Here is a 12,010-nt window from a genome sequence, read left to right as displayed (position 1 = left end):
GGCCTGACGCTGGGGCCTGGAACAGAGGGTCCCGTCGGCCGGGGTTAACCCCGAGGCAGTCAGCTCACCCCTGGTGACTGCGCTGTGTGGTCCCTGCCAGTGATGCCCCAGGCTGACCCACCAGATGGTCACCATGACTGCTGCTGACGAGGGTGTGCTTCGTGCCAGGCTGGTCTGCTCTGGCCCCCTGTCGTACAGCCTCAGCAGCCGAGGACTCTCGGCTACCTGCTTTCCTGCTTCCTGGGTCGGAGGGCCTTAAGAAAGGGAGGGACGGAAGCTGGCTACGGCAGGCAGGAGTGGAGCACGGGGGCATCAGGAGGCCATGCCCCTCCATCCCTCCCTGCCGAGGGTCAAGGCTGGTTGGGAGGGTGCCCAGGGCCTGCCCTACTCCCTGAACCTCTTTACCTCCTTTCCCAGTCACCTGCTCCAGGCCCTTTCTGACTTCCTCTCTAGGACAGGCCCCGTTATAGGCTCGCTTGGCACTTGGGCTCGGGGTGGTTATGGCTTTCGGCCTGACCGACCTGGGCCAGTCATTTCCCAAGTTTGCTCACCCCTGTACCCCAGTCCCCATGTGGCCTTGAGCTCAGTTCACATGTGCTGAACAAACCAGTGAAGGAACTCACGTAGCTCTCAGGGCAAGTGGGGATCAGATGTATGGCTGAATGGACCAGGGGCCAGTCAAGTGGACCAGGTGGTGGGTCTCCCTGGGGTCCCACCTGGAAACTTGGGGCTTTCAGAAAAGGGATTTCTTACCCCTTGCTGCCTGAACCTTGATGCTCTCTCCAGGTTCTGGCATGTCCCCACTGTGTGCCCCCAGCTAAGCCATCTTCCATCCCTGTCTCCTGGCTGAGAGGTGTCCCTTTCCCCTTTCATTGCAGCTTCATGGCGGCTGAGGAGATGCACTGGCCTGTCCCCATGAAGGCCATTGGCGCCCAGAACTTGCTAACCATGCCTGGGGGTGTAGCCAAAGCCGGCTACCTACACAAGAAGGGTGGCACCCAGCTGCAGCTGCTCAAATGTGAGTCCCCTGGGTGGTGCAGAACACAATGGGAGGACACGGGGACAGGGCTGAGCCCTGGCCCTGCTGCCGCACTGTTCTGCTGGGCCTCCCTGGGCAAGCAACCTCTCTGAGCCTCTGCTGCATGATGTGGTGCACCCTCTGGAGTTTCCCTTTCCTCCCTGGTGGCTGGTACCCGCTGGGACCTGAGGTCGGCTTCCCCAGTCCCCAGGGCTGTGGGAGGTCCCCAGGGGTGCAGTGCTTATCAGCTGTCCAGGGGAGCTGAAGCCTGCATGTAAGGGCTGGGGACCCCTGAGCGCCTGGTGGGTCTGGACCCCAGGTGGCGCCCTCACCTTATCCGGTGGGTGTTAAGTGAGTTGGTCCCTCACTCGGTCTGCAGTGTGCCTGCATGCCAGGCCTGGCTGGGTGCTGGACCCCCAGAGCTGTGTGACACTGGGCTCTGGTCCCAAGGATGGCAGGCTGGGAGAGGGAGGGAGCCGCCAGGCCTGGAAGATGCCCGTTTGTCAAGACACTGAAGGCTACAGAGCACCAGGGCTTTGCCCATCCCTCTGAGCAGCCCCAGGTACCCCATGCCCTTGCCCCAGCAGTGCCCTGTGCCAGGGGCTCCCTTGCCCTGTGCTGCGTGGTGAAGTGGCCCAGGCTGAGCTCTTTGTTTCCCCTGTGGCGCCGAGTGGTCTGCTGTCCTCTTTGGGCAGGTCTGCAGGGGTGAACTGACTTGCCCCTCGCCTGGGAGGGGCTGCAGGGATATGGGCAGGAGAGTGGGGGGTCCTCAGCATGACTGCCCAGCCTGGGGGTTGGCCCATACTGGCAACTCCTGTCAGCAAGCTCTTTGGTTCTCTGCTCCCACTCCTACTCTGCCAGCCTGGGATGGAATCTCCCAGTAGCCCTGCAGCCGGACAGCCGCACAGTCCCTGTCCCTGGGGGCCCGTGGTAGCTCTACACAGCCCCCCAAATCCGTCTTTGCCCTGGGGGTGGTGCCTGGGGCTGCCCAGCATGCTCATGAATTTCTCTCTTTTTGGCCCCTTAGTGGACTCCTAGGGTGGGGGCAGCTGCCAGCTTAGTGGGGTTCCAAGGCAGAAGACCTGACCCCGAGTTGCCCAGGGCCTCTGGGGAGTCCGGGAGTGGGGTCTGCCCGCGGCCAGCAGAGCTCACCCCCGCCCTCACTGCGCCTCCCACAGGGCCCCTGCGCTTTGTCATCGTCCACAAGCGGTGCATCTACTACTTCAAGAGCAGCTCCTCCGCCTCCCCACAGGGCGCCTTCTCGCTGAGCGGCTACAACCGGTGAGGGCCGTCTGCTCTTGGACCCCAGGGCCCCCAGGCCAGCTGGTCCCCCTAGGGTGGCCCCTGTTCCCACCCAAGGGAAGTGCAGTCTCTTCTGGGCGGGCTCACTTCCCCACCCCCTGGACCTGCCCAGCCTCTGGGCCTCCCTCCCAGCCTCCATGCTGCCTCTGGTCTGCCTGGGACCTGAGGGCGATCAGCAGGCCTCAAGGACTGGGATAGCCTGCTCTCCAGAGGCCCCTTTTGGCCCCAACCCAGTGAATTCTGTGTCCCTCCTCCCTCCCCACCCTGCCCCCTTACCCTACGTGGCCTTTTTCCAAGAGGCAGAGAGCCTAGCCCAGCCTAGGCCCAGTCCCCGGCTTCCCTGGCTCCAGAAGCCTCCCGGGCTGGGGCCAGCTCCCTGCTTTACACATGCCGTGGCCTGGGTCTGTCCAGCAAGGGACCGTGAGCCTGCCCTCGAGGGGTCTCTGTGAACGGGCAGGTGGGCATGAGACAGAGCCCCCACATGGAATGGTGCGTGCCGGCACATGTGGGCCTGTTACCCACTGGGTCTGCCCCAGGGTCCTGGGGACCTGCAGAGCAGGGACCAGGTGTGGCTCCCGGGTTCTTGGTCTTGACATCACACTGCCTGGGCCTTGCACCTTGCAGCTAGGCTGCATCTCCTGCCTCCTTGGAAGGGCCAGGCCCCTCCTGCCTGTGAGGCTCTGAGGGTTGGTGTCTGTGGCAGGACTGGAACCCTTGGAGACCAGGCCTGGGCTTGCACTCTAGCGGCATTTCGTTGGGGAGCCTTGCCCAAGCACCCAGCCCAAAGCCAGGCTCCCAGGCACTGTCCAGGAGGGGAGGAGGCGGGAGGGCCCTGTGGCTGCTGGTAGGCACTGGTAGATCTGGGGTCCCCTGCAGAGGGGAGTTTCCTTCCCCAAATATACCACATTTGGCCTCGTTGGGGTGTAGCCTCACCCCAGGGGATGGTCCGGGCCCACTGATGGGCCACACAGGCACAGCTGCCCCCAATGCTCAACCCAGGAAGGCCCCTGACAGCCCACTTTGTGAAATCCCACATTCTGGATGGAGGAGTGGCCACAGTGAGTCACTTCTTTGCAGTGCTCTCGGGGCTGCTGCCAGGCCACAGCGGCAGGGTGGAGGCTGCCATGGAGCACTGTCAGGGCCCCCAGCATGCAGGCCAGGGGCCAGGCAGGGCCCGAGGTGGGAGCTGGCACCCCCCACAGTGGCGCTGCTGGGCAGTGAGGCTGATGTGTCCTTGCCTCGGAGCCCTGCATGCTGCTGCCCCAAGAAGCCCTCCTGAACCTCAGCGCCCCGTCTGCTCACTGCCTGCCTTTGGCCCATGCGCTTCCCTTGGCCAGCACCTCTCTCAGCCTTCAGCCCAGAGCACCCCCGGGCCATCATGCAGATCTGCTCATGCCCCTTGGGCTGTGGTGGTTAGTGGCTAGACCGTCCAGGGGCGGGCTGTGCTGAGGCCATCCCACAGGAGGGACCAGGCTCTGACCCCTGGCCCATGCCCTCAGAGTGATGCGGGCGGCTGAGGAGACCACGTCCAGCAATGTCTTCCCTTTCAAGATCGTCCACATCAGCAAGAAGCACCGGACATGGTTCTTCTCAGCCTCCTCTGAGGATGAACGCAAGGTGACCTGCAGGGGGGCTGAGAGAAAGGTCACCCGGTGGGGGGGACAGTGCAAGGTGACTTGGGGCAGGGGGCGAGCACAAGGGACATGGGGTTGTGGGGCGAGCACAAGGTGACCCCAGGTGGGGGGCAAGTGCAAGGGGACCCGGTGTGCGGGGAGCAGGCCCGACCTGCCTGGTGGGTGGAGAGCTGGCAGCGCCCCCATCCAGGCCCTGGGGGGATGTGCTGGGGTACAGGCAGGTGCTGCCCTCAGGGCCCTGTCCTCATGTCCAGACCTGGTACTGGCACCACACACTCAGAGTATGATGTCTTAGGAGGAACCATGAATGGGCCAGGTGGGGGCCATTGGGGGTCGTCTCCCCTGACCTCAGGGGTCACTGTGGACCAGCTGGGGCAGTGAGGGGACGTGAGGCGAGGCTGGGGCCCTACCCTGGGCAGCACCATGCCCATTGTGGCCCTGACTGACCCACAGAGCTGGATGGCCTTGCTGCGCAGGGAAATTGGCCTCTTCCATGACAAGAAGGAGCTGCCCCTGGATGGAAGGTGGGCCTAGTGGGTAACAGTTAGGCAAGGGGTCACTAGGCTGCTGGGCTTGATAGTTGTGCCACCTTTCAGCCCTGGGAGCTTGGCCCAGTATCCCCTCCTCACGGGTTTTTTGAAGGTGCCAGCCTGGCACGCCCAGGTGTGTGTGTGCATGCGTGCACCTGTTGGTAGTTCCTGTTTAGGGGTCGTGTGCTTTTACCTGCCCACCCGGAGGCCCAGCATTTGCAACATGTTGTAGCTTTGAGTTCCCAGCCCCCTGATGCCCGCCTTGGCTCGTGCAGGGTGAGAGAGTCTGTTTGGCCCTTGGTGCCCTCACTGTGAGGTGGCCCAGCAGGCAGCAGGGGCTCTCTGGGAGGGAATAAAGACCATCCTGTCCTGAGGAATTGAGGCCCAGAGAAGGTCCCTGCCTGACCCCGGAGCTCTCGGCCCTGCGGCCCAGCACTGTCTGAGGCCCCTGGGTTAGGGGCAGGTGGGGACATGGGCCCAGCTCTGGAGCCTGGCACCATCTGGCTGGTCAGGGGACCACACTTGTGGCAAGAACCACAGGACGTTACAGGCGGGAGGCGCTACGGTTTCCAGCCCCCACGTGTCTGGTTCTGACTGTGCACGGGGCATGTTTGCATGTCTGTCTGCTCTTGCTTTGTGTTTGTATGTCTGGGTCTGTGTGTGTGCATGTGTCTCTGTATGTGTCCCGGCATTTATCTGTGCACATGTCCGTGTCTGTATGTCTGAGTGCCTCTGTGGTTTGTGTGTCTCTGTATGTCCTAGTGTTATCTGTGTGCCTGTCTATGTCTGTTTGAGTTGTGTCTGTGTATCTGAGTTTGTCCTCGCATCTCTCTGCATTTGTCTGCGCGTCTCTGTGTGTCTGTCTGCATGCCTGAAGGTGTGCACGTGTGTCCGTATGTGTGAGTGCAAAGGCACTGGTGCCCAGTGTTCTCTGCCCTCCCCCCACGCTCCAGTGACTACAGCTCTGACGCAGACAGCTTCTACGGTGCAGTCGAGCGGCCTGTGGACATCAGCCTCTCTTCGTACCCAACAGACAGTGAAGGTGAGGAGGCCTGGCTCCACATCCTCCTCCCACACCTCCCCACAGCCTGGCTGCTGGCAGCGACAGGACCGGGTCCTCCTCCAGGACTGTCACTGAGGCGGGGAGGAGTAGCCCCCTGCGTTCCCTGCTCCTTCTCTTTGTCTTGCCCAGGCAGCCTGGGTCCTGCGTTCATATCCTGACCTCCTCAACCTTGCCCCGGGCCTCCCCGACTCTCAGCTGCCGGTGTTCTGAGGGCCGTCACCCCGCCCCATCCTGGGTGCAGCCAGATCTGGGCTGCCCAGGGCCTGACCCTCCATCTGCCTTGCAGACTATGAACATGACGATGAAGACGACTCGTACTTGGAGCCTGACTCCCCTGAGCCCTTGAAGCCTGAAGGTAGGTAGGGCCGGCCTGTGGGTCCTGGGCGGCAGGGATCTGGGGGCAGAGAGGAGGGTTTTGGACCCAGAGCCAAGCCTCTTGGCCCAGGTACTGCTCTGGTGGCCTCAGGCCTGACCAGCTCTGCTCGGGCCGGTTCCCCTGTGCGGCTCAGTATCAGGAGTACCTCTGGCTGGCTGTGCTCACCTGCCCCTCCAGCTCTGTAGGTAGATCGGGACGGAGGGGGAGGCGATGCGGAGAAGAGTGAAGCAGGGAGCCCCCACCCTGGGGATGCTGGACCGGGGTTGGGGGCGCTGAGATGGGGAAGGAGGGCGTTAAAGGAGTGGGCAGGTCCAGGCAGCATCTGCCCCCTACGGCCGACAGCTCACTTCTGTCATCTCCCAAAGCAGCGGGCCTGGCGGGGGAGCCTGGTGGACACCAGGCGTCATGTGTGCATCACTGGGGATCCCGGGCAGCGGGGAGGACCGTGCCTCTGTCCTGCTGTCCGTCCCTCACTTACTATCACTTCAGCCCCCGCCCCCCACCCCCACCCCGCTCTTCTCATTCTCTGTTTCATTATCTCTGGGTACTTGGGGCCGTCTCTACATCCTCTGGCCTCCCTCTCAAGAGCACCCAGATTTCCTCCCAGCTCTTCCTTCTGGGGCCCAGCACGGGGCCCACGTGTCCCCCTCGTTGGCACGCTTCCCCCTCATCTGTCTGGCCTGTGACTCCAGCCGTGGTGCAAGCCTCTCAGCCGGCCCCATCTCTGAACGGCAGCTGAAGGGCTGGAGATGAGCATGCCTCTTGTCCCGGCTGTGAGCCTCTGCGCAGCGCTCCTGCTCCCGGCCCACTGCCCCCCGCCCTTCAGCATCCCCACTCCAGGCAGGCTTCCCACCCTTTCCCCAGAATGTTGTTTATTGAGGGTTCCCAGTGGCCTCCCCACTCCCCAGTGCGGTGCTCAGCGCCCGTGACTGTGCCTGGCCTGTGGCCTCCTCCCTGCCCCTCACCTGCCTCCTCCACCCGCCAGGGGTTTGTGGTCCAGGTCCCCTCCCACCTCACTCTCAGCCCTGGGCCAGCCCCTGGGTGCCCACACACGACCCAGGGCCCCCCAGGCCTCAGGCCCCACTTGTTCCTCTCCTGTCACCCTGGATCACAGCCAGTGTCATCAACATGCTGTTAACCCTGTTGACATCATCAGCCAAGACCTTCCCTCTGGACTCTGGACCTTTGTCCCAATTCGATGTCCCCTCGTGTCTCTTGCTGCATCTTGAATTTGTCATGAGCAAACAACCCTTATCTTCCTCGCAGCCTGCTCCTGTCCGCTCTCCTCACCTCTGGTAGGGTGAATTCCAGCCTTCCCCAGCGGAGGCCAAACCCTAGTCCTTGCCTCCTCCCTCCGTCCCTCCCCCTTCTGGGAACTGGTGGCTCCTGATGTGACATCCAGGCTTCAGGAAGCAGTGCAGGCTGCTGGCGGAGGATGGATGGATGTGTGGGTGGGCCAGGACCGGCAGAGGAAGGCTGCACTGGGAACAGGGGCTGCAGGGTAGCCAGAGCCTCAGGGGGTACACACCCACTTGGCCCTGGCTATCCATTGCCAGCAGAGGTGTTTGTCCAGCAGCACGCAGCAGGTGGCACTTGCTAACCCACCTGGTTTCTTTGCTCTGTAGATGCCCTGACCCACCCACCGGCCTACCCGCCTCCTCCTGTGCCCACGTCCAGGAAGCCAGCCTTCACCGACATGCCCCGTGTCCACTCCTTTGCCTCCAAGGGCCCGAGCCCTCTGCTGCCACCCCCACCCCCTAAACGTGGCCTCCCTGATGCTGGCCTGGCCCCAGAGGACTCCAGGAGGGATCTGCTGGGCCTGAGGCTGACTGAGCCCAGCCCCAGAGTGCCTGCTGCATCCCGCAGGATGAGCGACCCCCCAGTGGGCAGTCTGCCCACCACGCCCAGCCTCCGAAAACCCCCTTACTTCCGTGAGAGCCCCGGCCCCAGCTCAGAGCCGCCGGTCCCTGGCCATGGGACCAGCTCTGCCGGCACGGCCACTGCCGCTTCCAGGAACTGTGACAAGCTCAAGTCCATCCGTCTGTCCCCCTGGGGGCGCACTCCTGAGCCCCCAGCTGTGCCAGCCATCAAGCCCAAGTTCCTGAATACAGCTGAAGAGGTTTTCCTGAGGGAGGCCGCAAGACCTGGACCCTTTGTGCCCCCTGTGGCTCCCAGGCCTCCTGCACTGAAGCTGTCTGGGCCTGAGGCCACAGCCCGGCCTGCAGTCCTGCCCAAGCCAGAGAAGCTGCTCCTCCCCCACCTCCAGTGAGTGGTGCTGACTTTCCGGCCCTGGCACTCAGCCCATGATGGGTGCCAGGCTCCTGGACTGCCCCAGTCTGCCTAGGCTGAGCAGCTTCCCCTGCACTGGACCCAGGGGTATGGGGGGTGTCTAACCTTGCCTCAAGGAACATCTGGCCAGTGAGTGGTGGGCCTGGGGCTGTCTTGGGGAGCAGTGCGCAAGGAGTGGTTCTGGGGACACAGGCCTCCCAGAGTCCCTGCCTTGCAGTCTGAGGCCCTCCAGGGTCCAGGGAGGTAGGGCTGACCTCTTGTCCTGGGACAGATGGTGGGGGACGGGAGCTGTTCACAGCCAGCATGCCTGTGCAGGCCCTCCTGACCCACAGCAGTCCTTTCCAGCCCTGCCTGGGGCTCTGAGTGTGACCCTGGCTCAGAAGCCACCCAGGCTGCCTTTGTGCCCTTTCCGGTTGGGAGCTTGCCAGAATGTAGAGCATGTTGGTGACCCACCACTGTGGCCTGCTCTGACCGGGAGGCTGGCATCCCCCACTCCCGTGGCGCTGTCCACACCGACATCTGCGTCGCTGACCTAGTGTTCCCTGAGCACCCTCTGCGTGGCACCTTTCCCCCCTGGGACTTGGTCAGCACTGCTGCTAGTGGGAAGTGCCTGGGGGACCCCTTGCCATGCTGTGGTTCTGTTTCATGAGGGGCCATAGTGGCACAGACTGGGCATTTTGCCAAGCCCTGGTTCTGGACCCCAGTGCTGCAGGGCCATGTGTGTTGGTGCTGGTCGTCCATGGTGCAGCCTCATGCACAATCCAGTGGCCATCACAGCGTGGCCTCCCACGAGCCTCCCCAGTGGTCAGTAGGGTTTGGCCCCTCCACATCTGTCTGTGCTCTGTGGCTCTGGGAGGGCTGTAATTCAGCCGAGGTCACAGAGCTGGTCAGTGGCAGAGAGCTGGGGCCAGAACCCCTTGCCCGGGGCATTCTCCTGCAGCATCTGGAGTACCATCCACAGCGTGGTGAGATCACAGCTCCCAGGACCCCTCTTGCCAGTGGCAGTGGCAGCTCAGAGCCCAGCTCAGGCTTCTGGGCCTCATGCGATTCCTGCCTCCTCGTGGTCAGCACACGCTTATCTCAGAGCTCTGTGGTTGGGGGCCTATGACAGCCACCCAGGCTGTTGCCCCCGATCCCGTCCTGTGGGTCCCAGTGCTAAGCTCGGCACAGTCACTCAGAGGGCACATGGGAGTGGCCTGTGGAAGTCTGACAATGAAGTGGCCCTCCTCTCCTCGCTCTTCTCCCAGGCGGTCGCCCCCCGACGGGCAGAGTTTCAGGAGCTTTTCCTTTGAGAAACCCCGGCAACCCTCACAGGCTGATACTGGTGGCGAGGACTCGGATGAGGACTATGAGAAGGCAAGCCTGACGGAGAGCCCAGATCTCAGCTGAGGGTGGAACTGTGGGAGAGCTGCAGGCCGGGGTAGTCCCTCACTGGCCATCTCCAGTGGGGAGCCCCAGGATGCTGCGCTGATGGGCGATGGGGCACGGTGCAAAGCCCCAGGGCTCGGCCTAGGCCCACAGCCAGGAGGGTTGGGGTGCCCTGCTTAGCCCTGACACCCAGCGCCACCTGCCTCCCCGCAGGTGCCTCTGCCCAGCTCCGTCTTCGTCAACACCACGGAATCCTGCGAAGTGGAAAGGTCAGCACGCAGTCCTTCTTATCCAAGGCCTTGTTTCTGCAGACATGGGGTCTCCTGCTGCTCTCCACCCCCGCCCCTTGTTCCTGCTTTTCTGTCCCTGTCACTTGCCTTGGTGCCAGGCAGTTGCTGGCACACACACGGCCCCTAGTGTGCCAAGAAACCCAGCAAAACAGCAGCTCCCTGGCCCAGCCTGCTGCCAGCCATCACCCTGGGTATGGCCCAGAGCTCAGCAGAGGCTGGCCCTCAGGGCATCCTGTGTTGGAACCTGAGCTTCAGAACAGGGAGGGGGCCAAAAGCCCCTCTGGGGAGCAGGGCTGGGTGGTCCTTGGGAGCTGCCTGAGGCTCATCTGCTCACCTCCAGCTGTGACTTTTCTAGGCTGTTCAAAGCCGCAAGCCCCCGGGGAGAGTCCCAGGATGGACTCTACTGCATCCGCAACTCCTCCACCAAGACCGGGAAGGTAGGTGCTCAGGGCGGGTCTTCGGCAGCCCCTGGGCTGAGCAAAGGCCCCCTGGGGCGATGCCTTGTGGCGGATTCTGGCTCTCCACACATCGAGGCTGGCAGCAAGCACGGGACTCTACAGTTTGTGGATCATTTCCCCAGGCAGCCTCTTATTTGATACCTCAGTGGAAAACCACTCCTGGGTTCTCGGCCGGCAGCCCCTCCCCTGTCCTCAGGAAGTAAACACCGTCTACAAACTGGTGGCAGTGACAGCCACTCGCCAGCACAGGCCTGAGACAGATGGGAGGCGCTGGGGCCCCAGAACGCTGATGGGGCGAGGGGCTCGTGCGCTTTGAACGGGAGGCTGCCTGGGGCAGTGGGAGTGCAGGAGGTCTTCTGGCTCTGCCTCTGCTCCCCCAGGGTGAGCTGTGATTCACTGAGCTGTCAGGGGGTCCTAGGGTGGACTGGGCACCTGCTGCTGCTGCTCAGGCCCTGTCAGAGGCTCTCGGGGCAGGAGCCTGCAACAGCGGCACATCTCTGCCCTGTGGTCTCTGTGCAGGGCAGCCCGCCCTGACTCACTGGTCCCGGGGCCCAGCCTCACTGCTTCTGCGTGCCCCGCCTTGGTCTTTGGCGTCTGTCTCTCCCAAGGTCAGTACCATTGTACCGGAACCTTCTGCTGCCCGCTTCTCTCCTTGTAGGTTTTAGTCGTGTGGGATGAAAGCTCCAACAAAGTGAGGAATTACCGCATCTTTGAGAAGGTGGGCAGGCTGGCCCCCGCCAGAGCACCCTGCGTGGGAGGGGGCCCCTGGCCTGGGGCTTGGTTGGGGGCAGGGCATGGGGCCAAGGCAGCGAGTGACTGAGTGACTGGCACCTCTGCCACCCCTCCCCCACTGCCTCAGCCTTACCTCGCCCCTCGCCTAGCTGTGTCCTCAGCTGACCCTAGAGGGGACGGGGTGATTGGCCCTGGGCCTGTTTATGCAGACCTTGCCTGCGTCCCCTAGGCAGGTTGGAAGCGAGAAGGGAGCTAGGTGGAGGCAGGCAGGGTGGTAACGGGGCAGGCCTGACTGTTGTCATTACTGCTGACCACCCCATTTTGCAGGGCTGGGCAGGGTGGCCCGGCCCGCTCTGACCCTGCCGTCCTTTCCCCAGGACTCTAAATTCTACCTGGAGGGTGAGGTCCTGTTTGTGAGTGTGGGCAGCCTGGTGGAGCACTACCACACCCACGTGCTGCCCAGCCACCAGAGCCTGTTCCTGCAGCACCCCTACGGCTACGCTGGACCCAGGTGACACCTGAATCACGTACTGCCGGACAGAGGCGATCGTGGGGGCTGTGATCCCAGGCCATGCAGATGAGACTAGCCTGCATGGGAGAACGATCAGGAGAGAGTGCCATGCTCTGGCTTGGGGTATCCGTTATCTCAGGCCAGTCCCCCCCCAGCAGGCTGGGTCTCCGGAGCCAGGCCAGGTCCCAAGCTTCAGAAGATTGGGCTCTCCTATCCAGCCCACCTCCCAGGAACCCAGGGTCCCAGGACTGAGCCCTGACTGAGCTTCACAGACAGTGGTTCTGGTTCTGCCATTACACCCACCTTCCCCTGAGCTGGGAGCTGGGCAAGGCTGGGGCTTTTGGGGGTGGGGCAGGAGCCAGCTCCGGGGCCACTCCCCAGCAGGAACGCTAAGGTGCTAGCGGTCACTGTTGCACACAATAAAGCACAGATGACCTTT

At 63.1% G+C, this 12,010-nt stretch overlaps 1 protein-coding gene across 6 annotated transcripts in view; it reads left to right on the top strand.

Moving 5' to 3' along the window:
• SH3BP2 (SH3 domain binding protein 2) overlaps window positions 1-12,010 on the top strand; it is a 32,833-nt gene extending 20,823 nt beyond the window's left edge. For 5 of the 6 annotated variants that reach the window (XM_036921245.2, XM_057502033.1, XM_036921244.2 and 2 more), the window contains 12 exons: window positions 879-1,018; window positions 2,197-2,299; window positions 3,820-3,937; window positions 4,408-4,478; window positions 5,438-5,526; window positions 5,834-5,902; window positions 7,549-8,188; window positions 9,460-9,568; window positions 9,794-9,849; window positions 10,226-10,307; window positions 10,987-11,046; window positions 11,438-12,010. In XM_036921245.2, coding sequence (XP_036777140.2) covers window positions 883-1,018; window positions 2,197-2,299; window positions 3,820-3,937; window positions 4,408-4,478; window positions 5,438-5,526; window positions 5,834-5,902; window positions 7,549-8,188; window positions 9,460-9,568; window positions 9,794-9,849; window positions 10,226-10,307; window positions 10,987-11,046; window positions 11,438-11,575 — 1,671 coding nt within the window. In that variant the 5' untranslated portion in view covers window positions 879-882 and the 3' untranslated portion in view covers window positions 11,576-12,010. The remainder of the gene's footprint in view (window positions 1-878; window positions 1,019-2,196; window positions 2,300-3,819; window positions 3,938-4,407; window positions 4,479-5,437; window positions 5,527-5,833; window positions 5,903-7,548; window positions 8,189-9,459; window positions 9,569-9,793; window positions 9,850-10,225; window positions 10,308-10,986; window positions 11,047-11,437) is intronic. The other variant, XM_057502032.1, reaches the window with a different exon arrangement.

Source organism: Manis pentadactyla, chromosome 5, assembly GCF_030020395.1.
Source record: "Manis pentadactyla isolate mManPen7 chromosome 5, mManPen7.hap1, whole genome shotgun sequence".
In the NCBI taxonomy this organism is placed as follows: Eukaryota; Metazoa; Chordata; class Mammalia; order Pholidota; family Manidae; genus Manis; species Manis pentadactyla.
This window is presented reverse-complemented; position numbering and strand designations above follow the sequence as displayed.